Consider the following 27576-nt stretch of genomic DNA (forward strand, 5'->3'; position numbering starts at 1 on the left):
ATTGTCAAAGTGGATAAACATGAGAAAAACAGCTGTTTCGATCTGTCTCATAAAATGCCTTATCCCGTAACAAATCCCGCGGACACGTTTTCCGAACCAGCACCGAGCGTGGAAAGCTGGATACGTATTTTTTGTACGATCCCCGTGCTAAACTGCGCGATAAATGCACTTTTCGAGCAGTCAAAGGTGAAAGTGCTTGAATGCGATGAAAGAGAAAAGAAAGCCTGAAAAATAAACGTCAAAGTTTACGATGGCAGAGCAAGGCAGAAGAGAAAAGTGAAAAGTTTTTCATCCAAAATTTGTTACAGCAGTAGAAAAACCGTGAAAATTTGATAATAATTTGAATTATTGGTCGTAGAGAATTGTGAAATCCTACTCGTGAGAAGTGTGGCACTCAGTTACGCGTTGAGAAAATGGATTCTCTGGGGTCGGAAATCGGCCAGAAGATGAGGGTAAGTTTTTTTTTCGATTTTTCTACTGGAGTGGGGTTTGTTGATGGCGGATTTACGTGTGATTTCAGAGCGCCGTAAAAGCGAAACTCATCGAATTGGGAACCGGTACTGCTAGTGGTTACATTGATGATGAGCTTCCCGATTATGTTATGATCATGGTAGCAAATAAGCGCTCTCGACAGCAAATGGTGGACGATTTGACACTGTTTCTGGGTGGCCAGACTGAAGTATTTGTCAATTGGTTGCACCAGGTGCTTCAGAAGCTGGAGGAGGTGACCCTTCCGGCATCATCGACTGCCACAGCTAGTGCAACCAAAGGAGGTGCAAAAGAGCCAGTGGCAAAAAAGAAGGCAACCGATCAAAAAGATAAAAAGGACAAGAAGAAAGACAAGAAAACCAAGAAGAAGGACAAAACTCCTGAAACGCGGAACAATCGGGTGGAGCCGGGAAATGAAGAGCAGCACACGCCGCCACATCCGGCCAGTCAGTTAGGAGGTGGTACAATTCAGGACGTGTTTGCGAATCAGTTCATTCAACATGCCAAGAAAACGATGGATGTGGAGAACAATGTATCGAAGAAAGCTCCACGGGAGTCTACGCCACCCATGAGAGACAGTTCCAACTCTCGAACAGGAAATGAGTTCGACATTCCGACTATATCTGAAATAGCCGGACAGAGTGCAATGTCGAAGCATCAGAAGGAATTATCAGAGTTGGAAGAGATTCAACAGAAAATTAAACAGGCTAAAAAGCAACTTAGGTCCATGGGTTCCGATGAATCGGAGGACGAGGATTTCCTGAACATAAAAGCAAATGATGAAGATTTAGAAAACATCGAAGATGGAGGAGTGGCTGCTGCTGCGAGAAGGAAAGAGAAGCAAAAAATGTCCATTGAACAGGAAAAGACTCGCACTGATGAAGAAGACCGAAGCAATACTCCACCACCTCCAGTAGTTGCAGCAACGCCAACAAAAAAGAAATCCATAATGGAACGATTGGGTACTCGCCCTGAGCCAAAACCAGCCACATCCGATTCGACGACTAAGGAGGCGAGCATTGCGACGAACAAGTCCAATATAATCAGTTTATCGGCGCACAGACGGGAAGAACGAGAATTATACGTGCCGGTTTTCCGTCGGAAAGAGATGGAAGAACAAGCTAAAGCCCGAGAAGCTAGGGCGAAGCTTAACAGAAGTAGAAGCCGGGAGCGAGACCGACGACGGTCGCCTTCTGGTCGATCCGGTCGAAAAAACAGCAGTCGTAGCCGTGATCGGTCGCGAAGCAGAAGAGATCGCGATCGAGAAAGGGATAGGTTTTGTGAACGATCTAGGAGCCGTGATAGAGGACGTGATCGAGATCGAGAACGGGACCGCGATCGCTCATCCGGCCGGGTAAACAATGGAACAGATGTTCGCACAAGAATCGGTTCTAGAGTCATAGTGCTTCCACCGAAGCCAGAATACAACGAGGAAGATGAGGAATTGGAAGTTCCCATTGCTAGTGTAGTGAAGATACAACCCCGTCCTCAAGTTCCAAAAAATAAACAACCTAGCAAAAACCTTCTCTTGAAGGCGATGGCCGAAGCACAGCGTTCAACCGCAGCAAATCTCAAGAAAACCATAACTAATCGGGAAGAAAGCTCTTCTCGACATCGACGAATGCTCATAGAGATACCAGGCGCAAAATCTGATGAAACTCCTCCCGTAGACGTCCATTATGAGTACGAAGACGACGATGAAGTGGACATTGTGGAGCATGTTTTGCGGGATGATGACGTCGACGCTGAGTTGGAGCAGATTCTCAATTCCAACGACGAATACATACCGGAACCGGTTACCGTGGCTACTTCCGTACATTCGGACACCGACAGCGATGGGTACGTATATGTTCCTTCAAAGAAGCTTTCTGATAAGCCATCCTTGGACGTCCCAACGGATGAGTACGACCCGAAAGACCCAGCCAAGAACCCGAAATTTGTGGTCACCTTGGACGGCGCTTACAAAAAGTCCTCTCGATCTTCCCCCAGTCACACACCGCCTCCCCCGGGCAAATCGAAACCCTCCATCAAGGATCGAATTGGTCACAAAGTGTCTCCCAGTGATCCTAGCACTACGCCGCCACGGGACCGTGAACATGGCAACGACGATCGGGCCCACCAGGAAGCGCTCAAACGTCGGAAGGAACGCTTCAGCATCAAAACACCTTCGAAGGAGAGCAGCGGTAGCAGCAAGCGCGAAACTTCCAAATCTCCAGAGAAACGGTCGAAATCATCTAAGAAGTCTCCATCTAAGCGTGAAAAGCGCTCATCCAACTCCAATCGAAAATCTTCCCCTAACGATTTGAATGAACTGCTTCTACAGCGAACCAAGGAATTGCTGGTAGACGACAGCGTTTCCTCTTCGCCGATCTACATGTCAAAGTCCGACTACGAAAAAATCGAACCGAACTCTTCGTCCCGCAAGCGAAAACGCGTCTCGCCGATTCAGTTTGCCCTGACGGATGATGAGGCAGAGGACACCGATGGTGAGTACAATCACCACCGGGATCGAGACCACAGAGAGCGCAAGTCGATCGAGCGTATTGTTCCGCATGCCATGGATGACGACAGTCGAAAGGACCAGCGCCGTGAGCGAGACAGCGAACGACGCACAACAGATGATGATCGTCGTAGAAACGCTAGCAATATTTCCGGCAATGGGGACAGCAAGTCGCCATCGAAGAAGATCAAAAGGTTAGAATCTAGCCGGAAGTTTGATGATGTGCCGCAATGTAAGTAGTTTGATGTCAAGCCGTAGCCAAAATTGTTCATTTTTGTTTTGTTTTTCATTATGCAGTACTTAGTTCGGTATCGGTTTCATCGGACGGGCTTTCGAAGAGTAAAGCCATCATCAAGGAGCGTTGCAAGTATTTTCCACTGTGTCGGCAGGGGGATTCGTGCGAGTTTCTGCATCCGAGCACCAACTGCAAAGCCTTTCCGGCATGTAAATTTGGCGACAAGTGTCTTTATTTGCACCCGATGTGCAAGTACGACAAAACTTGTCACCGGTTGGATTGCAACTATATGCACACTAAGCCGTTGGCGGGGCACGTCTCGTCGGCACCGCCGCTAGGTGAGTACATTTTAGAAAACAGTTTTGACATGGATACCTATAACCAACGAGTACCATAATTCTTCTGTTCCATACTCTGACGAACCATGTCTCTCGGATTCGTCATATAACACTAAACAGTACGGAAAAAAATTGCATCGAATTTCAAAAAACAACATTGCTCACAAGTTTCATTACCCCAAAATATGACCCCATGCAAAATTTGAGCTCAATCGGACATGATTAAGGGGTGCCTAAAATTCATCAAAGTTTTGAATTTTTTTTTCCAAGAAAAGGAAACCAAAGGAAAAGTCGAAATTGGAATTTTTGTTTTTGATGCCAAATGACTTAAAAATGCATGAAACGTCAAGATCTGATGCTACTTAAAAAATTTTTTTTTCAATCGATTTTTTCTCTAAGAACATTTTTGGGACTTAAATTTTTTTTTCAAACGATCGTTCATCAAATTTGTTCAAGGGACGTTTCAAATATGACGTCCACTACTTTTTGAGATTTCTTGTCCCCCCCCCCCCCCCCTCTGTCACGCTTTTTTGTATACCTAGTATATGCAGTGTCACAAAATCTTAGACCCCCTCCCCCCCTAAAACCTGTGACGTCATTGTTGAACGACCCCCAACGAATTTTAACACCGGACGATACGCAAACGTTTTCGTACCCAAAATATTCCCCAACACTGCTAAAAAGGTTTACACACAAAAGACTTTGAAGCATGCTCTTTTGACTATAAAGTATTCAATTATGACTTCAAAGTACGCTCTTTCCTGGGAGAATGAGACTACAAACAAAAAGGAATAAGTAAATATTATGCACAATTATAACTATCCTTTATTCACAAATGATTAACATTTATGCATAAAAACAGCAAAAGTGTGTAAAATTTATCCTTTTTACTCCTTTTGTGGGTAGTCCCATTCTCCCGCAAAAAAAGTGTATTTCTGCCCAAAATAGCACACTTTCAGCTGTGCGTGTTTCAGCTGTGCAAAATTTGAGCTAAATCGGACATGATTTAGCGGTGCTCAAAATTAATCATTTTTTTTTTCTCACAGGGGGAATTTTTTTTTATGCCAAAGGACTCCAATTTGTTCTTCGGTTGACACTTTCAAAAAACTTTGATATGAGTGCAGCCTTTTTATATACAATAACCTCTTTAGATTTTAAGATAAGTTAAATACAGAATCGGCTCCAATGTCTCCGCAGCTGATCACACACACACCGGTAATATTTGCAAATAATTGCAAACAACGCGTAACACCAATACACGATCAATTCTTCCGACGACGGGAAAAAAATAATATCACCATACATGCTCGCTGGTATATGCATTCTCTCTTGAATCTCCAGTTCGAACAATAGCTATTTTTTTATATCTTTATTAAAGAGATTTTCAGCCCAGATTTTTTCTCTTATTACCAAAGTTCGACGTCTACCAATTTGATGTCATAAATTTTATTCTTTAGATACTTACTTTATCAAGAAGTGACTGAAATATAACTTCGCGTAATTAACCATACGTACATCGACGCTTCAAGAAAACATCTAACAACTCATTAACAATTTTATACAAAAACAAATCTAAACATCTGTGTATTTAATTTCAGCTTCCTCGGTGGTTCCTGTTCAGAACTACAAAACCATTACGGCCAAACCATTGCCGCAGCTGTGCAGGTTCTATCCGGGCTGCTCAAACGGCGACCTCTGCCCGTACTACCACCCGAAGTTGTGCCGCTTCGGAAAGCACTGCATGAACAAGGTCGAGTGCAACTTTTACCACTACGATTTGCCCGGCGGTATTGGGGGACCGCTCGACCACCACGAGGTACCGCCCAAGGACAAGTTCAAATGGGTATCCCCCTTCTCGGCTTAGCATCATCGTCATCATTATAACCATCAGTAGATGTGGATTGTTTTTGTTTTTCCTATCAGGTAGCTGCTACTTTCCGATAAAAACTAATTTCTACAGCACGTAGAGTAGTGCCCCATCTTGCTGGGATGCTCTTTTAATTTCTAATGCAATTCGATGTGTTTTCTTTATTGTTTCAATAGTTTTAAGATTCAATATTATGGATATATTTATTCTTATTTAGATGCGAATTCTGTAGTAGTAAGAAAAAAACTGCAGAACGACAGCAATGAATTCCTCAAGAAGGAGGAAGAACTCGGTGAAGTATAAAACAACAAACTAAAGTATAAAAAGAACTTGTTTAGATGTTTGTTCAAATAAACATTATGTTATAAAAAATATGAAAATATAGAAAGGGAAGAATATTCATTGTACATACCAACTGAAAAAAAAACATCTGCATGATAATAACACAACAATAGAGTACAGACCAGCTTTTATTCGTATCAGTGAAAGTGTAGGCGAAATCTAGAAGCATCGACATATTGACGATGGAGGGAAGGTCTTGCTTCATAAATCGATCATATAGTAGTGGGCAAGACACCATCGGTAAATATAATCGATTCAGTTAATTCATATTGGTCACCAGGTAAATGATACGTCCGAAAATCCTTGTTACAGTGAGTTGATTGGCTGGTTGCCTGGGCATGTAGAGCAATATCATGCTGGTCACATGTTATGCAAATGCATGAATGCAAATCTAATTGACTAGATTCCATTCTATTGCCACTGAATACTAGATATTAGTCTTACGACTACTGAAGGTCCATCCTCTTCAATGCTTTCGACGAATCTTGGTAAAAATTTCCAAGTACCTACTCGCTACCGTGATCATTTTCCGTTAAATTTTTGATGGATTGTTTTTTTAATTTCAATGGTTTTATTATGTCCTTAATTCAACGGTACTATTACAATATTTACTTTTGCAGTTCAGATTTGGAATACCTTTCAACAGAGGGCAATTCAATTTCTTAACAAGAAGCATTAGTAGCATAAAACAGGATTTCACTAAGTACAAAAAGTTTTTTAGGGAAAATAGTGCAAAAAACCCTAGATGTAAAATTGTTACAGGCGTTAAGGGATGAGATGCTTTGATGAGCGGATTTGTTGACGTTTCACAGGATGTTATGAAGGATCTCGTAGCCCGTCCAATGCTTGTGTCGATAGTGTTGACACCGGCCAACTTGAGGAGATCGTCGGTCGGATACCAGGGGTTCAAGTTGAGGACCATCTTGAGTTGCTTGTTCTGTTTCACCAAGAATCGATTAGGGTGAGATTTTGCGCAGTTGTCCCAGACCGCCGATGCATATGTACTTAATTTGCGTTTCGTATGAGGTGATAATATTGTCGATGTCTCCTCACATGAGACATGTCGGAATCGACAAATCTCGAGTCATTCGAGACACCTGAGTAGTGTAGCCTGGGCACTGTTGTCCTTCTGAGCTGACATCAGCTAGAGTGAGAGAGTGCGTTCTGTAGGATCTGCCTAGGATGTGGTGGGGTTCGACAGTGGACTCTGTTGAACTTCTATAAAAAGCTGCATGTGTCCCCAAGCAGGCCCTATCAAAGCGACCGTGTACCGCTTAAAGCGCACTAGCCTAGTCCTGGTGTTGGGCGGGACTTTAAACAAATTTGACCCGACTGATCGAGCGTCTGATCACCAAGGAGGTGCGGCTGCAACAGCGTTTGTTCTGGCATCCAGCGGCTGAGTATGAAATGCTATTCCCCGGAAGCTATACCTAAGATGGCAGCCCCATCCCGCTGGCCCAACAACCTACTGTTCCCAAAACATCAATTTGTTCAAGAGTCCGATAATGAAAGAATACGGACTGATTTTACGGCAACGACTCTTAGCGCGAAACAACGGACACGAATAGGGACATGGAACGTTTTTGAAATGACCGTGTTTAAATATACTTAACGATTTCGGATTACTAGGTAGAACAGGGAGATGTGTTTTCATGCACGCTCAAACTAAAACTGAGCTTTCGTATATTCTTGTATCGATAACAGCTTTACTGCGAACGCACACATTTTAAGTGCTGATATAACAGTTCTCTCTCCTTGAGATATTTCTTACATTATTTCAAAACTTTTCAACACTATTATTAATCTATGTACAATCACTAAAATTACAAATTCAATACATAGTAAATTATTCGAAATTACAATTCAATAGTAATAAAAATTATCATTTTTCTTTTGTCGTTTTATACGTCGAGATCGCCTTGGCTGTGATTCCGGAAGATGACCAGATGATTTCTGAAGATTCCCATGATTCGGTTGATCGATTGGCACACTTAAGCCCGATGAAACCTGAACACTAGATGAATCTTCGAACGCTCCATCTCCACTCGAACCTCTTCGCATACAATTATTAGCGCTCATCGGCTGAGAATCGCCGGATGATGGTAACAAACTACTGTTACTTGACGCACATTTAATTGCAGACAAACTATTGCCTGAAGCGTGGTTTGACAAACTATTGCCACCTATGGACGGATTCGACAAACTATTGCCGACCATATTCATTGACTGCTGCTGTGGATCATAAATGAATGAATCTGAGGCAAAACCATAAAAATCGCTATCGTCAGAAACATTGTTGTCGACTTCATCATCTTCTCTCCTTCGTTTTCTAGTGGCAGGCTTCCACCCACACACCAATGTTCTAGGTGGTTTGGCTTTAAGTTTCAACTGGTCCCGATGTGCCGTATAAATCCGACCTCCAACCGAGACCTGGAATACATTTTGGATATTTGTTTCAGGAACTTGGCATCCAACCACCTTTTAATATCAGTTGCTCTAAAGTTCTTAAAATAGATTTGTTCTCCTGGGCGCAAATGAGAAAACTTATCCGGTGATGAACATTTATCGTCCTTAGAACTATCAGTATTCTCACTGATGTGAGTTGTCAAATTCCTCTTGAAACTACTCCTTGGATCAACTAGATCAAGTATCGTTTTTGGTCGAAAGTTGAACAGCTTTTCAGATGGAAATTTTGAATCCTCTGAACACGTGTTCCGATAATTAAATAAAAAGTATGAAATTTGATCCTCTATACATATTTCTATCAGGTATGGATCTGGCAGAAACTATGTCAAAACGTCCTTGACAACAGGAACCATTCGTTCAGCTTGACCATTACTCGAGGGGTGATATGGTGGGCTTTTCATGACCTGAATACCTTGCTGATCAAAGAAATCTACAAGATATTTGGAGTTAAACGGAGGACCTCCATCCGTCACAATAACGTCTGGAAGACCAATCCTTGCAAAAAGGCCATAAACTTACTTTTAACTTTGTTAGAATCAGTACCATATTTCATATACTCGACTTCCAACCACCTCGAAAAACTGTCAACTATAACAAGGAAAACTTTTTGTTGAAAATAGAAAAAATCTGCATGAATCCGACTGAAAGGGCGACTGGTTGGAATCCAACTTGTAGTTTGCGTAGATTTCTTATGAACAACAGACATTTGATTACAAATCCTGCAATGTTTGACAAAACTTTCGATGTCACTGTTGATTCCAAACCAATACACGGATCTTCTTGCCAGTTGCTTAAATTTGCTAATCCCTGAATGATTCCTGTGAAGCAGTTTTAAAACGGAATCCTGAAGCTTCGCCGGAATGACTATTCGATCCTGGAATATCAAACACCCATCCAAAACTTCCAGGTCTTGATGGTGTGAGTAAACGTCTCTGAAGCTCCTATGCACTTTCTTTGGCCAACCATGCTTCATAAACGACAAAACCTGCACCAAAAATTCATCCTTTTGCGTTTCTTTCGCAATGGTCGTATAGTTCAGCGGAATTTCACCAGAAATGTTGATAGATTTTATATATTCTCTTTGTAAACTTCGTGGAACTTCTTGAGGCAAAGGAAAACGAGAGCAGTAATCGGCATTACCCATTTTTGATGACGGTCTGTATATTATGTCAAAATCATAAATTGAAAGTTCTAAGATGTACCTCTGTAAACGCGTCACAAAAATTGAATTTTTACCGTCCTTTCCAAAAATACCAATTAAGGGTTTGTGATCCGTATAGACAGTAAACTTTTTTCCGTACAGAAACTTATGAAACTTTATCGTACTAACCACTGCAAGTGCCTCTAAGTGTAATATTGGATACGATTTTTGGGCATCATTGAGTGAAAAAGAAGTAAAACTTATTGGCTTTTCTTCTCTTCCAACAACATGCGCAATGACCCCACCTAAACCGTATCCGCAGGCATCTGAAACAACGACAATTGGCTTGTCAGGATCGTAATATTCCAAAAGGTTAGGTTTGAGCAAAATTTTCTTGCAGTCTTCAAAACTTTGTTGCATTCCTTATTCCAAATGTATTTGGCATTTTCTTCAGCAAACTATAAAGTGGACTAAGGCGGGAGGATAAATTGGGGATAAAACGACCGTAATAGTTGATTAACCCCAAAATGCCTTCAACTCAGTGACGTTATTCGGAGACTTAGCTCTACGAATCGTCTCAACTTTCAGGACAAGGTAACAAACCATTTTCTGTTAAAATATGTCCCAAATAAGGCAAACTTGAAACAAAAAATTTGCATTTTTTTAAATGAACCTTAATATTGAACTTAGCCAAACGCTCTAAGACCAAATAAAGCTTATTTTTACAATCCTCAAAATCCTCACCAGCTATTAGTACATCGTCAAGATAACAACAAACACAATCCAAACCTTTTAAAACTTGATCCATCACTTTTTGAAAAATTGAAGCACTGCTAGATGCTCCTTGAGGCAAACGGTTATACGAGTACAAACCCTTAATAGTGTTAATCACCATAAACTTTTTAGATTTTGTTGAAAGACGCAACTGAGTATAAGCTCCTGCCAAATCAAGGGAGCAAAAGACCCTTGACCCAGACAAAGAAGCAAACAAATCTTGAGGTACAGGCAACGGATACGTATTCGGTACAATGAGCTTATTCAATGAAACTTTGCAGTCAACTACCATTCTAATTCCCTTGTCTTTTTTTATAACAATAACCACAGATGAGGCCCACTCACTGGCCTCAATTGGAGTGATCACACCGTCACGCTCCAATGAATCAATATGTTTTACAACTTGATCACGCAAGCGATATGGAACCTCATAAGCTCGCTTGAAAATGGGTTTGTCTTCCTTAAGTACCAAATCTGCCTCAAAACCAGTAATAGGGACAGAAAAATCGTTGTCAAAGACAAATGGATACTTACTTTTAATGTCTTCCACAACCCTGTCTTCCTTCTTGATGTTGGTGTGGTTTATCATCAGTTGACCCCTAAACGAATCTCGCCACACTGGAAAGAAAATGTCCAGCCACTCTCTACCGAACAAAGGAATGATCTCTTTTGCACTTTCTAGCACGACTAGCGGCACTTTCATATGCCGTCCGTTCATCTGCACCGAAACCATTATCTGACCTGCGACGGACAGACGGGCACCATCGACGACTGCGAGCTTCAAATTACACTTGGACAACGGTTTATGTTTGAAGCGCTCACTGTATGTTTGCCTGCTTATTATAGAAACGGCAGATCCACTGTCCACTTCCATTTGAAGGAATGTATCGTCGACACCTGTTTCGATGAGACACGGACCGCTGGATCGTTGAGTAGAAGATATCATCAATACATCCATTTCCTCTTCAGAGTCCGATTGGGCCGCTCTTCTCAATCTCTCCGAAGATCCGTTTTTTGCTAAGACTGCAACTGACTTGATGGACGGCTTTTGCTGTTTTAACTCGAAACAGTATCTCCGCGTATGTCCTTTTCTACGGCAATAATTGCAGAAATAAACCTTTTGTCTTTTCTCGGAGTAGAAAGGCTCCTACTACGACTACGACTTCTAGTATCGCGATAGCTATGACGGTCACGACCTCTATAACGACCATGTGACCTTGTAGGTGTCGGCGATCGTTGAAATCCCACCTTTTTTGTCCCGAGACGCTCAACCACACTTATTCTGGCCGGCTCCTCGTTGATGAAGGTTGCACGTTCAACTGCTTGTTCGCGATTCACAATAATTTTCTCCGCCTTCGCAAGAGTCAATTCCTCCTCATCCAGCAGCCGTTCTTGAAGTAGCTTACTGGATACACCGCACACCAATCTGTCCCGAATTGCCACGTCCTTGAACGTCCCGAAATTGCAGTATTCGGCCAGTTGCTTAACCGAAAGCACAAAGTCTACCGCTTTCTCATTAGGTTTTTGACTACGGGAGTAGAACTTGACCCGCTGTACCAGATCACTTTCGCTTTTGTCATACCTTTTCTTAAGCGAATCCGTTAGATCTTTAAGTTCTATATCAGCAAGATCCCTACCAGGAAACAAAAGTTTCAGTTCCGAATAAACCTCGGTCCCACAAGATGCAAGAAAGGTTGCTTTGTGCTCATCAGCTGGAACTTTCTGGTGCAATAAGATCCAATTTAATTGTTCTAAGTACTGAGCGAACGGAATAGTACCAGGAACATATGGTTCAACACTATTCACCAACGGCATGTCTCTTGAAAAAATCGAACAAACAAAACACACAAACTATAAATATTCCAACAGTCAAACTTTGGTATTAAATAAGATCAAATTCAAAAACTTTAATTGAGATTTACTATTCAATAAACTGGTTTCAAGGTTTACTATTCAATAAACTGCCAAATAATTTACAAACCTTAAACGAATGTATCTCAATTAAACATATTTTAATTATCGAAACAAACAAATCAACCAAAAAACGATATAAAAAATAAAACAGACGTACCTGACGTACCTGACGTACGTAGTGCAACGTATCAACCAAACAGCGATAAACAAATTCCTCTAAACTCACCAAACACAGCAACAGACAAAGTATTTCACGCCACAGTACTCTCTGCTGACCTGAGCTGACCTATGGGCGATTTTTATTATCAATCGTCCTCACAAACTACAATGCCTTTTCATAGAAAAGCAAACGTGATGGCGGTTATTAGCGTAACATTCGCACTTTGCCTAAAAAGATTGTCACTAAACAGTCTCACGTGGTATATGCTATTTTAAGCATTTGTTAACATAAATCGACACTACTTTACAACGCGTTTCAATATAATTTTGTAAACTTTTAGAGTGAAATTTAATAAAATTGGTTACTGCCAACTTATCAACCAAACTTGAGGTTGAGCTGGGCGTCTAACATTAAATTGCACTTTTGGCAAACTACTGCCACTATTCCGTTGCACTAAACCACGCAAATTGAAACTAGTGATATAAATCACGAAATTAACTTTTTTTAACGTTCACCTCGTCGCCACTGAAATGACCGTGTTTAAATATACTTAACGATTTCGGATTACTAGGTAGAACAGGGAGATGTGTGTTCATGCACGCTCAAACGAAAACTGAGCTTTCGTATATTCTTGTATCGATAACAGCTTTACTGCGAACGCACACATTTTAAGTGCTGATATAACAGTTTTAACCCTAGCCCAGCAGAGTAAATTGGCACAACTTTCCAATGAGGCACGCCGCATGAAGCTTGAGATCCTGGGACTGAGTGAAGTCCGTTGGTCAAACTTTGGGGTACACAGAACACCGTCGGGACAAGTTCTGCTATACTCTGGTTTCCGAGGTGAACACGCTCCCCGGCATCGCGGAGTTGGCTTCCTACTGAGCGCTCAGACACACTCTGCGCTTATGAAGTGGGAACCTATAAATGAAAGGATAATCGTTGCCAGATTTAAAACACGGGCCCGAAACCTTACTATAATCCAATGTTATGCGCCAACCGATGCTGCCGATCTGCAAGACAAAGAGAACTTCTACAGTCAACTCAATGCCGTCGTAGATAGAATTCCGAAGGGTGATATCAAGATCTGTTTGGGCGACTTCAATGCGAATATCGGATCCGACAACTCGAACCATGAGCGCATTATGGGACGCCATGGTCTCGGAGAAATGAGCGAAAACGGAGAGCTGTTCGCAGAATTTTGTGGTAATAACGACATGGTGACGACATTGCTCTTCTTTCATCGACCGGTTCACAAGGTCTTTACAGAAAATCAAATCGACCACATCTGCATCAGCCGAAAATGGAAACGGAGCCTTCTTGATGTACGGAATAAACGTAGTGCCGATATCGCGTTCTGATCATCACCTCCTCATCGGCAAAATAGGCCTGCATATAGCGCGGATTCGTCGACAGGAGGAGAGAGTTGGACGAAGGTTCAACATACGCCGACTGGAAGATGCCACGGTGAAACGGTCCTTCGTTGAAGCACTGGAGACGCGTGCTGCAGATATTCCGGAAGGTGGCAGCGTGGAAGACCAATGAACCGCCATCAAGAATGCCTTCATCGCCACCAGCGAGAACAAACTGGGCGAACTGCCCACCCAGAGAAAACAATGGACCACCGATAAGACATGGAGGAAGATAGAGGAGCGAAGAGAAGCCAAAGCCGCGATAGAGCGATCAAAAACCAGAGGAGCCAAAGTCTTAGCCCGTCAACGATACTCGGCTCTTCAGAAGGAATAAAAACGCTCATGTCGACGGGACAAGCGAGCTTGGGCAGACTCTCTGGCCGACGAAAGAGAGAGAGAGCCGCAGCAACCGGGGACATTCGCCTCCTCTACGATATCTCACGATGCTTAAGCGGGGCGAAGATGAATGCAACGATGCCTGTGAAAGACGCGAATGATCAGTTATTGACCGACCCAACTGACCAACTGAAGCGCTGGTTCGAGCACTTCTGGAGCAGGTCAACGAATTCCAAGAGTCCCTTTACTTGGTATTCATTGACTACGAAAAAGCTTTCGACCGTCTCAATCACGAGAATATGTGGGGCGCCCTGAGACGCAAAGGGGTTCCTGAGAAAAATATCGACCTCATCGAGGTATAGTACGAGGCCTTCTCTTGTAGAGTGATGCCCAATGGGGTCTTGTCCGAGCCTATCCGGGCCGTAGCTGGAGTAAGGCAAGGATGTATTCTATCACCGTTACTGTTCCTCATCGTAATCGACGAGATTCTGGTAGGTGTTATGGCAGCCTACAACCATGGAGCACCTAGACGACTTCGATGATAACGTTGTACTCCTCGCTCAACGGCGCTCTGATATGCAGAGTAAGCTCAACGACCTTGCCGAGCGCAGCAGAGGCAGACCCAGAGGCTCATGGCGGCGAAGCCTCAATAAAGAAATAAAAGAAGTCGACCGAAATCTAACCTGGCCACAGGTTAAAGCGATAGCTAGACAACGCTCAGAATGGAGATCTTTTCCAGTTTTCCCAAACTTTTAGGGTCCCCATGTCCGATTCCACCGCGTGCAGCCAGCGTGTTCGTGGCCTTCCACGAAGCCTCCGGCTCCTATCTGGTTCTCTGTTGAATTTTATTTTTGCTATTTTTTCTTCCGACATTCGCACTAAATTACCAGCCCACTGAAGTCTGTCATTTTTTTACGATTCACAATATTTTCTTCTTTGGATACTTGATGCAGCTCATGATTCATGCGTCTGCGCCACATAACATTTTCTAGTTTCCCTCCGGGTATTGTACGCAGCACTTTTCGCTCGAAAACCCCGAAAGCTCTCCGGCCCGCCTCTGGCTTCATGTCCATAAAGAGCCACTGGTAGACTCAGAGTTTTGTATAGAGCAAATTTCGTTTCCGTCTGCATGTTGCGATACCTAAGCTGGTTACGTAATCCGTAAAAGGCCCTATTCGCAGCAGCAAATTTTTACTTCACGGGAAACGTCATTGTCACATGTCACAAGCGGTCCAAGGTAAACAAATTCTTCAACAACTTCAAACACATCACCATCAAGCACTGCCTCAGCACCAACACAACTAGCGCTTCCTCTATCTCTACCTGCCATCTTGTCTTGGTAGAGTTAATGGTTAAGCCTATCCTCGCCGTCTCCCTCTTCAGTGTGACAAAAGCCTCCACTACTGCTCTGTGATCGACTCCAATGAGGTCGATGTCGTCTGCAAAGACTAGGAGCATATGTGACTGTGTGATGATAGTGCCGTTCCTCTGCACGCCAGATCTCCTTATAGCGCTTTCGAGTGCAATGTTCCTCTCATATTTTCTGGATAATGTGGTGGGTTGATTGATGCAGCTGCTCACTTCCGTGTTTGAGAAGCTCGACCGGGATCTCGTCCTTCCCAGCAGTTTTACTGTTTTTCAGCTCGTTTAGAGCCTTCTTTACCTCATCCAGCGTTGGTGGTTCTACAGCTTGACCATCGCTTCTCCTGTCCTTCAGCTATCACACTAGTGCTGTCCAATGAGCAGCTCGAAGTTGTTCCTGTCCTGCTCGTTCTTTTTTGTCAAGAAATGGGCATGAGTAGGACAGGGAGAAACTTCGAGCTACTTCAAGCTCTCATTGGACAGCACTACTCTCTTCATGTTGCCTTTTTTTTCTGCGGTTCTTCTCTTCTGTCCTTGTTTCACTGTACCGCTCTCTGTTGGGACGGGTGCGAGCCACTAGCATTCGACTCCTAGCAACATTTTTCTCGTCCTTCATTCGCTGGCACTCCTCATCAAACCAACCATTTCGTTGGTGTCGCTGTGCAGTGCCCAACACTTCTTGCGCTATTGTAGTCAGAGCTTCGTGGATATTTTCACACAATCTGTTGATGTCGCCAGATCCGGTGGCATCTCCTATCCGCTCGTCCAGCTTCTGATGGTACTGTTCAGCAACTCCTCCAACTGACAAACGTTGGATATTGAAACGCATCGTTCTGTAGTTTAGTGAATTCGTGACGCTGGAAAGTCGCGCCCGATTTTTTGCAACTACAAGATTGATCGGAGTCAATGTTCGGACCTCTGATGAAGGACCTTACATCTATAACATCCGAGAAATCACCTGTCATAAGACGAGTTTAAACAATCCCATTGAATTCCACCACTTAATTGTATCCTGACAGATACGTATTTCGACCTCAACAGTAAGGCCGTCTTCAGTGTCTCGTACTTGACTCGACTTTCGTCGAAGTCGAGTCAAGTACGAGACACTGAAGACGGCCTTACTGTTGAGGTCGAAATACGTATCTGTCAGGATACAATTAAGTGGTGGAATTCAATGGGATTGTTTAAACTCGTCTTATGACAGGTGAAAACATTCCACTAAAAAGCTCAAAATAATTTTCTTATCATCCGAGAAATGTCGTTCGTGGATCAGCACGTGGTCTATTTGTGAGGAAGTGTATCCACTCGTATGTTGCCAGATGTGTTTGCAGATAATCTTACGTACGAAATAGGTACTGCTGATTGCCATTCCTCTAGCAGCCGCAAATGTTACAAGTCGCAGAACAGAACATTATCGTTGGTAGCGGAATGAAGGCTTTCCGTACCAATGACAGGGCGAAAGAAACTTTCTCTTCCGGTCTGCGCATTTGCATCCCCGATGACAATCTTTAAATCGTGCGTTGGGCACTCTCCGTAGGCCTTATCAAGGCTCTCATAGAACTCATCCTTTACGTCATCAGGCTTATCGTTCGTTTGGGCATATATGCTGTTCATACACACTTAAAATAAATCGCAATTTTCTGTGAAATTTCACCGAAATCTCAACAGCAGAACTGTTCGGTGAATAATTTTACAGATTTTCGGTGATTTTGACAGTTGAACAAAGAAATGCGGTCGATTATCGGCTTCCTTCGGATAACACGCTTCATCTGCTTTCCGATCACCATAAAGCCAATTCCTCGTTCTGCTCTGTCACCGCCGCTATAGTAGATGTGGTACTTGAATGAAGTTTTCGCTATTGGATCCACCGCCCGGATTGCATAAAAAGCATAAAAAATGCTAAGCTAGATTTGAACTCAAGTTCATGAGCATTTGATCAGTAAGTCTAAACAAAGTTTTCGGATCAAGCATAATTTGTCATTCATTTTGCATGGTTTGGAGTGTTTGTCTTTTATTTGTTTCATTTTGAGATTCGTTTTTGTTTAATTCAAGTCATAAGACATGCATACAATCCCTAGATCACTCTTATCAAACTATGGTCTCGCTTCACCTCATACTTGGTCAATTTCCCATACCGCCGCAGCAGTCGTTTCCAATAACACTCGACGTCCTTCATTCTCAGATGTTTCCAGACATGCTCGAAACCTCGATCAGCTATCTCCCGAGCCAGTTGGTCATGCTCCGCGAAAAATCTGATCAATTCCTCCAGCTCTTCCTGGCTGGCACCGACGCGCACGGGAACATAGTGCACCCACGGTTTCAACGATGAGTAGAAGAACTCCTGCCATTCGCTTCCCACGTGAAAGACCAACGATCGGCACAGAAACAGATGCTTGAAGCGAAAGCTGGCCGCTACTCCCCGGAAGTTGAATAAGTACTTGTACTGGCAGTGATCTTCCAAGCGAATCTCACTCGCGGGTTCGGCATTCAACGTATCCTGCGGGGATTTCCAAGCTTGGTTCTTCGTGTACTGGGCATCGACCAAATCAGGTCTACGGCGCGAAAGCAGAACAAGCGGGTCACGCTCATCGGAGGTTCTTGATCCTCTGAAAAATCCAATTCCTTTCTTCTTATCCCACGTCCATGATTCAGCAGCCTTCTTGATTGAAACCCTGTGCTGGTCCCATCGTCCCAGTCCAGTTGGGTACAGCGATATCGCAGGACCACCCTCCCAAAATCCCCACGTCGGATACATGATGTCCAGATAGTCGTCGGTTTTGCTAAAGGAGAATACCGGTAACTTTTCCTGGTGGTTCCAGTGTCGATTGATCTGTGGCCAGTCCCGACAGTTTATTATCAGCTCCATATTCGGTAACATGGGCAGGTTTGGTTTGATGAAATGTTCAATTCCAGAGCATCGTGCCGGAAACATGCACTCCTTTTGTCGATATAATTTGTGGTCCAGAATTTGATACTTTGTGCCGTATGCGGTAGCGCTTTCGATCATACGTTCGGTGATACCGCTACTGAAAGGGCGGATATCCGCCTTCAGGACGTCCGCATGACACGAACAATTTGCTTGCGTACAAGGCTCGTACGATGCTAACGCTTTCTGGATTTCAGTTATATACTTATTGTCAGCTGAAATTCGTTTAAAGTTAGTCAAGCTGAAAAATATTAAAACTCTGAAAACGGTACTTACCAGACTTATAGAAATTTAACTTTGGTTCATTCTCTGACGCATCAGAACATGATTCTCTTGCCATACACATTGCACTGTTATCATTTGAAAATCCCTTATGAAGATTTAATATAAGAACGGTTATAATTATTTCTAAGTACGGCATAATACTGCTGATATTGAATAACAAAATGCAACCGGCGATACCAAAGTACCGTATAGACGCGGACGCGGATCACTTCCCGTTGAGATTTCGCGAATCGCGGTGTTCGCGAAGTTCTGTTTACATTTCACTTTTGTTTGGAACATTGGAAATGAAATATAGTCGGTTCCATTTTTGCCTCCGGTTTTTGCGGTTTTCGTTTATGAATCCCGTTTCATCAGTTTTGTTTTGATTTTTGTGCATCTCAATCTTGCTGATCTCGCTGACAGACAGACGGCAGAATCATGACGTGTTTTGGACGTTTTGGTGCTTCCTGATGTTTAGATGAGTGTTTGTGGTGCGAATTTAAATTGGAATCATTCTTCTGTAGGAAACTAGATCTAAATTACTGTAATCAAGACTGAAGTGCGTTATTCGAAATGACTATCACCGACTATGTTTCGGCACTGTCGGATAATCCGTACTTCGGGGCCGGTTTTGGTCTATTTGGGCTCGGAGCCGGAGCTGCAATGTTACGTAAAGGCCTGCAGGGCGCGTTGATTTTGTTTCGCCGCCACTACATGATAACGCTGGAGGTTCCATGTCGGGACAAGTCATACCAGTGGGTACTGCAGTGGATCACCCAGAAGGGAGCTCGACACACACAGCATCTGAGTGTGGAAACATCGTTTCAACAGCGCGATACCGGCCACGTTAACACGAAGTACGATTTCATACCATCTATCGGGACGCATATAATGCGGTACGGAGGTACGTGGATCAAGGTGGATCGTGCACGAGAACAACATACGTTGGATTTACACGCTGGAATACCGTGGGAAACTGTCCAACTAACTGCCTTTGGTCGGGATAAGAACTTGTATTTTAAAATACTAGAAGAAGGTAAGATGGAGCAGGGTCACTTTGACTTCAGTCCTCAGTTACACATCACATGTAGATTATAATAATTCAAGGTTCATTTCCATATTTCAGCCAGGCAGCTTGCTCTGAAAAACACGGAAGGCAAAACTATTATGTACACCGCCATGGGTTCCGAATGGCGCCCGTTTGGTCACCCAAGGAAACGAAGACCTTTGAAATCCGTCGTGCTGGACGATGGAGTTACGGATCGAATTCTGCGCGACTGCCGAGAATTCATTCAGAACCCTCAGTGGTACGCGGATCGTGGCATTCCATACCGCAGGGGCTATCTTCTACACGGACCACCAGGCTGTGGAAAATCTAGTTTCATTACTGCTCTGGCAGGCGAAATCGAGTTTGGCATTTGCTTGCTGAACTTGTCGGAGCGTGGCCTTACGGACGACCGATTAAACCACCTGATGAACGTTGCGCCTCAGCAATCAATCATCCTGTTGGAGGACATTGACGCTGCATTTTTATCTCGAGAAGATACCAAAACGCAAAAAGCGGCATTTGAAGGGCTTAATCGAGTCACGTTCAGCGGATTGCTTAACTGCTTGGATGGAGTGGCATCAACGGAAGCGAGAATTGTGTTCATGACTACCAACTACATTGACAGGCTAGATCCCGCACTGATACGACCGGGTCGAGTTGATGTCAAAGAGTACGTTGGCCACTGTACTAGGCATCAGCTGGAGCAGATGTTCATGCGATTTTACGCAGGAGAAGAAGGTGCACAAAATGCGAGAGTGTTTGCTGATAATGTACTGCAGGATGGGCGCAATGTTAGTCCCGCTCAGGTTCAGGGATATTTTATGATTCATAAAATGTCGGATCAGATGACAGTGGTAGAGAATGTTCAGAAAATATGGGATAACTTGTGATAGATACGTAATGGAATGTTAGATTAAATGCAAAGTATTGTTATGAATAAATTCTTACAGTTGCCTGGTCGGGTTACCCTCAGAACATCACATGCGTGTCCCTTCAACACCTGAATGCACTAAAGACTATTTCAGCTGTAAAACAAAAGTCGAAACAATTCTGTGTTTATAGATACTCAAAATTATCTCTTCAAAGAAACCCAAATAGAACATGAACAATGAGACTCAAGAATGAACTAGCATGAATTCCATGTTTTATTTTCTATCTATCGCTACGATCTGAACGCATTCTAAACCTCAATTATAAATCTTAAAAAATGAAGAACGCTGAATTTAGATTCTGGTGGTACAATTAACATTTTGCCATGAAAGAAGTTTTATTGTTGATGATTAAAAAAAGAAATATTCCAAGTTATCAATGTATTAGCTCCGGTGATGGTTGGCAAATGCTGGGTAAAGCGTACCATTGGTACTTCGAGTACCTGAAGGAATAAAATAGACTCCATCACGCGGTCCTTAGCCTCCTTACCCAGCAGCTCCAATCCCTACCTCCCCGTGGGGCTGGCCGAGATACGAGTAACCTTAGGAAAGATCGGGTAACCAACCCCGGTGGGAACTATGGCCGTATGCTGACAGGGAATGGGGGGTTTGCTCCTCTCCGGAGGTGCAAATCTTACTGAGCGTCTGTTCTCCATGTAAGGAGCTGCTCACAACAGCGTCTGTTCTCCATGTTAGGGGCGGCTGATCATCGTCCGAATGCCAGCGAGGGACTCTAAGTGAAACTGTGCACCATGGTCCACCGGAAATAAGGAGGAATGGTCCTCCGGAAATTTAGGAGGTTTCGTGTCAGGCCCTGCAAGCCAGCCAAAAAAAACTCACGCAACGAACAATCAACAAGAGAGTACGGACCGGAACCATCGGCGAAGACCACTGCGACGAAAAGGGACTAGCGATTGGAAACTCGGTTCGTGGAACTGCAAATCTCTCAACTTCATCGGGAGCACACGCATACTCGCCGATGTGCTCAAGGACCGTGGATTCGGCATCATAGCGCTGCAGGAGGTTTGTTGGAAGGGATGAATGTTTAGAGGCAATCATACCATCTACCAGAGCTGCGGCAACACACACGAGCTGGGAACACACACGAGCACGGCAACACACACGAGCATAGTGATGGGCGATATGCAAAGGAGCGTGATCGGGTGGTGGCCGATCAACGAGAGAATGTGCAGGTTGAGAATCAAGTTCTTCAACTTCAGCATAATCAACGTCCATAGCCCACACTCCGGGGCCCTTCTTAGCCGTGCGGTAAGACGCGCGGCTACAAAGCAAGACCATGCTGAAGGTGGCTGGGTTCGATTCCCGGTGCCGGTCTAGGCAATTTTCGAATTGAAAATTGTCTCGACTTCCCTGGGCATAAAAGTATCATCATGTTAGCCTCATGATATACGAATGCAAAAATGGTAACTTGGCTTAGAAACCTCGCAGTTAATAACTGTGGAAGTGCTTAATGAACACTAAGCTGTGAGGCGGCTCTGTCCCAGTATGGGGATGTAATGACAATAAGAAGAAGAAGAAGAAGAAGAAGAAGAAGAAGCCCACACTCCGGAAGCACTGACTCTGACCACTATCTGATGATGGTTAAACTGCGCCCAAAACTATCCGTCATCAACAATGTTCGGTACCGACGACCGCCGCGGTACGACCTAGAACGACAGAAGCAACCTGATGTCGCCACTGCATACGCGCAGCATCTCGAGGCAGCGTTGCCGGAAGAGGGTGAGCTCGATGGAGCCCCTCTTGAGGACTGCTGGAATACAGTCAAAGCAGCCATTAACGACGCAGCGGAGAACAACGTCGGGTATGTGGGACGAAGTCGACGGAATGATTGGTTCGACGAAGAGTGCAGACAGATTCTGGAGGAGAAGGACGCAGCGCGGGCGGTCGCGCTTCAACAAGGTACCCGCCAGAACGGAACGTTATAGACGGAAGCGGAGACAGCAGACCCGCCTTTTTTAGGAGAAGAAACGCCGCCTGATAGAAGCGGAGTGCGAGGAGATGGAACAGCTGTGCCGTTCTCAAGAAACACGCAAGTTCTACCAGAAGCTCAACGCTTCGTGCCGCGAGCCGAAATGTGCCGGGATAGGGATGGGAGCATCTTGACGGACGAACGTGTGGTGATCGAAAGGTGGAAGCAGCACTACGAGGAACATCTGAATGGCGCTGAGAGTACAGTCAGTGAAAGTCATGGCAGCGGAGGAGATGACTACGTCAGTTCAGCGGACGATGGAAGCCAACCAGCCCCCACCTTGAGGGAAGTTAAGGATGCCATCCAACAGCTAAAGACCAATAAAGCTGCTGGAATGGATGGTATCGGAGCTGAGCTCATCAAGATGGGCCCGGAAAAGCTGGCCACTTGCCTGCACAAATTGATAGTCAGAATCTGGGAAACTGAACAGCTACCGGAGGAGTGGAAGGAAGGGGTTATATGCCCCATCTACAAGAAAGGCGACAAGCTGGAGTGTGAGAACTTTCGAGCAATCACCATCCTTAATGCCGCCTACAAAGTGATATCCCAGATCATCTTCCGACGTGTGTCACCGTTCGTGGGAAGTTTTCAAGCCGGCTTCGTTGACGGCCGCTCGACAACGGACCAGATCCTCTAAAAATTCCGTAAATACCAGGTCCCAACGCACCATCTGTTCGCTGATTTCAAGGCGGCATACGACAGTATAGACCGCGTAGAGCTATGGAAAATTATGGACGAGAACAGCTTCCCTGGGAAGCTTACTAGACTGATCAAAGCAACGGTGGATGGTGTGCAAAACTGTGTGAAGATTTCGGGCGAACACTCCAGTTCGTTCGAATCGCGCCGGGGAGGTGTTATGCGGAGAACCGGGTGTAACGGCCGGGGTACGATTTTCAACAGATCCAGTCAATTTATTTGCTTCGCGGATGACATGGACATTGTCGGCCGAACATTTGCAAAGGTGGCAGAACTGTACACCCGCCTGAAACGTGGAGCAACAAAAGTTGGACTGGTGGTGAATGCGTCAAAGACAAAGTACATGCTTGTGGGCGGAACCGAGCGCGACAGGGCCCGCCTGGGAAGTAGTGTTACAATAGACGGGGATACCTTCGAGATGGTCGAGGAATGCGTCTACCTCGGATCCTTGCTAACGGCTGATAACAATGTTAGTCGTGAAATTAGAAGACGCATCATCTGCGGAAGTCGGGCCTACTACGGGCTCCAGAAGAAACTGCGGTCAAAAAAGATTCGCCACCGCACCAAATATGTTATGTACAAGAAGCTAATAAGACCGGTTGTCCTCTACGGACATGAAACATGGACAATGCTCGAGGAGGACTTGCAAGCACTGTGATTATGCGAGAGACGGGTGCTTAGGACCATCTTTGGCGGTGTGCAAGAAGACGGTGTGTGGCGGTGAAGAATGAACCGTGAGCTCGCCCAGCTCTACGGCGAACCCAGTATCCATAAGGTAGCTAAAGCCGGAAGAGTACGATGGGCAGTGTTCCAACCCCTTCGGATCGGAAGCAGCGTCACTGCCCAGCAACTGAAACTTCATCCGAACACACAACCACCAACACCCCATCATCTGCAAGTAACACATTTCTGTTTCTTTCGACGCCGGCGATAGCAGCGACGGCGGAGTACAGATAGTTTTCCTTCACCAACGAAGCTCAAGCCACCGCAGTGCCGTCGACGAGACCAGTTCACTTTCACCCGTACACTTGATCGCAGCCGAAGAAGATTAAATTTAATTTTTGTAGTTAAGCTAATAAATGATTTGTAGTACTAAACTGCGGTAAACTGTAGTACTAAACTGTTTTGAACTCTTGAAATAGGTCATTGTCCTTGCCAACCTGCCATTAGATAAGCCAAACCTCCCGTCGTTGTGTTTTTTGCTCAAGGGTGATACAGTCCGGCCGCGTGTTCTCCCCACCCTGTTTGGGGCTCGAACAGGCAGGGCATGTTGCAAGAATGCCGGACAGCAACCCTGCAAAGATGGTGTTCGCTTCCGATCCGGCAGGTACGAGACGACGTGGAGCGCAGCGAGCGAGATGGGCAGACCAGGTGGAAAACGACTTGGCGAGCGTGGGGCGTATTCGAGGATGGAGAGATGCGGCCTCGTACCGTGTATTGTGGCGTCAAATTGTTGATTCAGTGTTATCTGTTTAGATGTAGACTAAATAAATGAAAAATGTGCAAGCTGACGATAAAAGGACGATTTTTCAACTATGTATAGCATCATCAACGTGCACAGCCCACACGAAGGGAGACCCGACGACGAGAAAGAAGCGTTCTATGCACAACTGCAGCAGACATACGATGGATGCCCACTGCGAGACATCAAAATCGTCATCGGTGACATGAACGCTCAGGTAGGAAGGAGGAAATGTATTGATGGAGGAAATGTATTGAATGAAATGTACGACAACGGCCAACGATGCATAAACTTTGCAGGCTCCCGCGGAATGGTAGTCCGAAGCACTTTCTTCCCTGCAAAAATATCCACAAGGCCACATGGAAATCACCTAATCAAGTAACGGAAAACCAAACCGATCACGTTTTAATCGACGGTAAATTCTTCTCCGACATGACGTATGACGGCGAATGTGAGCAGTTAGTTTAGGAGAAGAATGCAGCATGGGCGAGATTGCTACAACATCGCACGAGGGCGAACCAGGCACGATACAAACGGGCGCGGAACAGATAAAACTCGATCTTTTGGAGAAAAAAGCGCCAGCAGGAAGATCGAGACCGTGAAAAGGCGGAGGAACTATACCACGCTAAACACGCACGAAAGTTCTATGAGAAGATAAATTGTCTGGTCGAAACGATCGTTGGCCAAAAATGCCATTTAGCAGAAATAGTTTTTTGACAGAATGGTCATATGGCCAAAAATGTCATTTGGTCCAACGGGTCGGTCATAAAAAATTTCAATTGGGCTTATTCTACGAGTGGAGTGACATGAGATTTCTCGAATGACGTGAGAAGAGTCGTATAGCCCCATTTGAATAACATGGTCACCTCACGTGAGAATTGCTAAAATAGACTCATCTCACGTCACTCGACTCGTAGAATAAGCCCAAATGACTGAACCTCGTACTGAACGGGTCGAGGAACGGGTAATATGGTCAGAAATGGCCACTTGTTTGGCGAAAGGGTCGAAATGGAAATTGAACAAAATTCCATGGCCTCTCTATTTTTAAGTCGATATTGTGATTCTCGAGATATTATAGCATTTTGCTCATTCACCTCTGCCTCGCTTAGTTGTGCGCCGCTAAGGTATTTTGTCATATTGTGGTACTTACTCAATTTAAGTGCAGAATATTGCATCACAAATTAAACACAATTGCACTACTAGGATCTACTTAAACAATAGAGTAGAGTGGGGCAAGAGTGCGCGTGGGGTAAGAGTACGTTTTCAATTTTTTGAAGTAATAAAAATAGATAAACTAGCAGCACTGCATCAGTTTGACAGGTATTCTGGCCAACTATTATCATGTGTAATTGTAAATGATTTGAATAAACAACAAGGGAGATATGGAGTTAGATAACTTTTTGGTCATTTTGCTAAAAATAATTGGATTTCCGCAACTAGTATTTCATTACCATATATACGTTCAATCAGGTGAACATTATACCATTTCGATAACCTATTGTATAGAGTACTTTATGGTACAGAACACCAATCCGGTTGGTTTTCCAAGAAGTCAAAACCATTACTTGAATAATTTTTGGGACTGTGGGGTAAGGTACGCAGGATCCGGTGGGGCAAGAGTACGCATATGAATCTTCATGTTATGATGTCAAACCCGTATCTGCGGCCGAAATAAGACTTCTTCCAAAGCGTAAAGATCCACAACTAAGAAAAAAGGGACAGAATTTGAAATTATCACAAGTTTTTAGGATAAGTTAAAGTAATTCGGTAATAGAAAGGACTTACCGAACAAAGCACTGAAGCGAAATAATGAAATTGTATTAGGACTTGTTGTACACCTAAACATAGTACGAAAACACAATTTCATCTAAATGATAATTTCATTTAATCAAAAGAAACATTCATAAATTACGAAACGTTTAGCTGGGAGGGGTTGCGAGATGTATGACGATCCATATAATTTTTAGAGGATTCATACAAATAGTGTAAGATGAAGGGGGAGGGGTGATGAAATAGCCAAATTTTACGTTACGTGATTGGTGCACTTTCTTTAAGGAAAATGCCTTTGTATACGCCACGCGAAACCTGATATATCATTTTACCTCTGTAGTTTTTGTATATATAAAAACAATGGTTTTTCGTATGAAAGTGCACATTTTAGGACCCCTCCCCTTTAAGTGTTACGTAATCTTTAAACATTCCCTAATATATGGTCATTAATCATCAATTAAATGTTATTAACTCTTATTTGTGTTAATATATGCTTAAAGCACATGATTGGATAAATGCGTACTCTTACCCCACCCGATGCGCACTTTTACCCCACCGGTGGGGTAAGAGTGCGTTTTTCACTTGTCTTGCAATAAGGGTTCTACTAAAACGAATCTCAATAATTTCAATATTTTTTCCACTGGGTAACATAAAAGAAGAGTATATGAATCATCGACACTAATTTGATATGTAGAAGCTTGCTTCATAAGGGCCACATGATCGATTGAAAACTAAGTGCGTACTCTTGCCCCACTCTACTCTATACGGAACGCAACGCAGGCGAAAGAAAAACAAAAAACTACTAAACCACGAACAATTTCACTAAAACATATATTTTTATAAAGGGACGACATTATGCTGCAGACCTTAGAAGCGAATGTGGAAAAGCTTACCGAAAGCTCACATCTGTTTGACATTGGTTTATTTACTTTTTGCATGGCGCACAACTCGGCGCATGGGACCCGGCGCGTAACTGGTGAGCCAGTATGCTAATTTTAGAAAAGAATCGCAATACTAGCCTTTAGGCCAAAAGACATCTAGCCAGGTATCATTTTGCAAAACTAAACGTTTCATTGAAACTGTTATCAGGTCAAAACTGGTTTAACCGAAAATGTAGCTTGGCCGGAAGCAATGTACGGCCAAAAGGAAAATTTT

General features: G+C 43.9%; 4 protein-coding genes across 5 annotated transcripts; 2 read left to right on the forward strand and 2 right to left on the reverse strand.

Annotated features, from left to right (window-relative positions):
* The first annotated feature begins 210 nt into the window (after positions 1 to 210).
* Positions 211 to 6038, forward strand: LOC134225821 (zinc finger CCCH domain-containing protein 14). 2 transcript variants are annotated; one of them, XM_062706195.1, is made up of 5 exons: positions 211 to 452; positions 521 to 2328; positions 2479 to 3221; positions 3287 to 3562; positions 5161 to 6038. In XM_062706195.1, exons 1-5 carry the CDS (start codon positions 414 to 416, stop codon positions 5424 to 5426), a joined length of 3132 nt encoding a protein of 1043 aa, XP_062562179.1. In that variant the 5' UTR covers positions 211 to 413; the 3' UTR covers positions 5427 to 6038. The 2 variants fall into 2 exon arrangements, with proteins under 2 accessions (XP_062562179.1, XP_062562178.1); XM_062706194.1 differs by having other exon boundaries at positions 521 to 3221.
* A 1398-nt stretch (positions 6039 to 7436) lies between these two features.
* LOC134225524 (uncharacterized) lies at positions 7437 to 11058 on the reverse strand. Its single transcript, XM_062705691.1, has 2 exons — positions 10687 to 11058; positions 7437 to 8201 (listed from the first exon to the last, which is right to left on the reverse strand). Exons 1-2 carry the CDS (start codon positions 11024 to 11026, stop codon positions 8149 to 8151), a joined length of 393 nt encoding a protein of 130 aa, XP_062561675.1. The 5' UTR covers positions 11027 to 11058; the 3' UTR covers positions 7437 to 8148.
* Positions 11059 to 17323: 6265 nt separating this feature from the next.
* LOC134227793 (O-glucosyltransferase rumi homolog) lies at positions 17324 to 18818 on the reverse strand. Its single transcript, XM_062709469.1, has 2 exons — positions 18539 to 18818; positions 17324 to 18477 (listed from the first exon to the last, which is right to left on the reverse strand). Exons 1-2 carry the CDS (start codon positions 18681 to 18683, stop codon positions 17411 to 17413), a joined length of 1212 nt encoding a protein of 403 aa, XP_062565453.1. The 5' UTR covers positions 18684 to 18818; the 3' UTR covers positions 17324 to 17410.
* Positions 18819 to 18940: 122 nt separating this feature from the next.
* LOC134227792 (mitochondrial chaperone BCS1) lies at positions 18941 to 20549 on the forward strand. The gene is made up of 2 exons (XM_062709468.1): positions 18941 to 19562; positions 19653 to 20549. Exons 1-2 carry the CDS (start codon positions 19100 to 19102, stop codon positions 20462 to 20464), a joined length of 1275 nt encoding a protein of 424 aa, XP_062565452.1. The 5' UTR covers positions 18941 to 19099; the 3' UTR covers positions 20465 to 20549.
* Positions 20550 to 27576: the final 7027 nt, after the last annotated feature.

Source organism: Armigeres subalbatus, chromosome 3, assembly GCF_024139115.2.
Source record: "Armigeres subalbatus isolate Guangzhou_Male chromosome 3, GZ_Asu_2, whole genome shotgun sequence".
Classification (NCBI taxonomy): domain Eukaryota; kingdom Metazoa; phylum Arthropoda; class Insecta; order Diptera; family Culicidae; genus Armigeres; species Armigeres subalbatus.

Coding starts and splice junctions, on each gene's coding strand:
- LOC134225821 (XM_062706194.1), top strand. CDS start 414: ATGGATTCTCTGGGGTCGGAAATCGGCCAGAAGATGAGG. Junction 3,222..3,286: donor GTTTGATGATGTGCCGCAAT/GTAAGTAGTTTG, acceptor TTCATTATGCAG/TACTTAGTTCGGTATCGGTT. Junction 3,563..5,160: donor CTCGTCGGCACCGCCGCTAG/GTGAGTACATTT, acceptor ATTTAATTTCAG/CTTCCTCGGTGGTTCCTGTT.
- LOC134225524 (XM_062705691.1), bottom strand. CDS start 11,026: ATGGAAGTGGACAGTGGATCTGCCGTTTCTATAATAAGCAGGCAAACA. Junction 8,202..10,686: donor GGTTGTGGAAGACATTAAAA/GTAAGTATCCAT, acceptor AATGTATTCCAG/GTCTCGGTTGGAGGTCGGAT.
- LOC134227793 (XM_062709469.1), bottom strand. CDS start 18,683: ATGCCGTACTTAGAAATAATTATAACCGTTCTTATATTAAATCTTCAT. Junction 18,478..18,538: donor GTTAAATTTCTATAAGTCTG/GTAAGTACCGTT, acceptor AACGAATTTCAG/CTGACAATAAGTATATAACT.
- LOC134227792 (XM_062709468.1), top strand. CDS start 19,100: ATGACTATCACCGACTATGTTTCGGCACTGTCGGATAATCCGTACTTC. Junction 19,563..19,652: donor TTTTAAAATACTAGAAGAAG/GTAAGATGGAGC, acceptor TCCATATTTCAG/CCAGGCAGCTTGCTCTGAAA.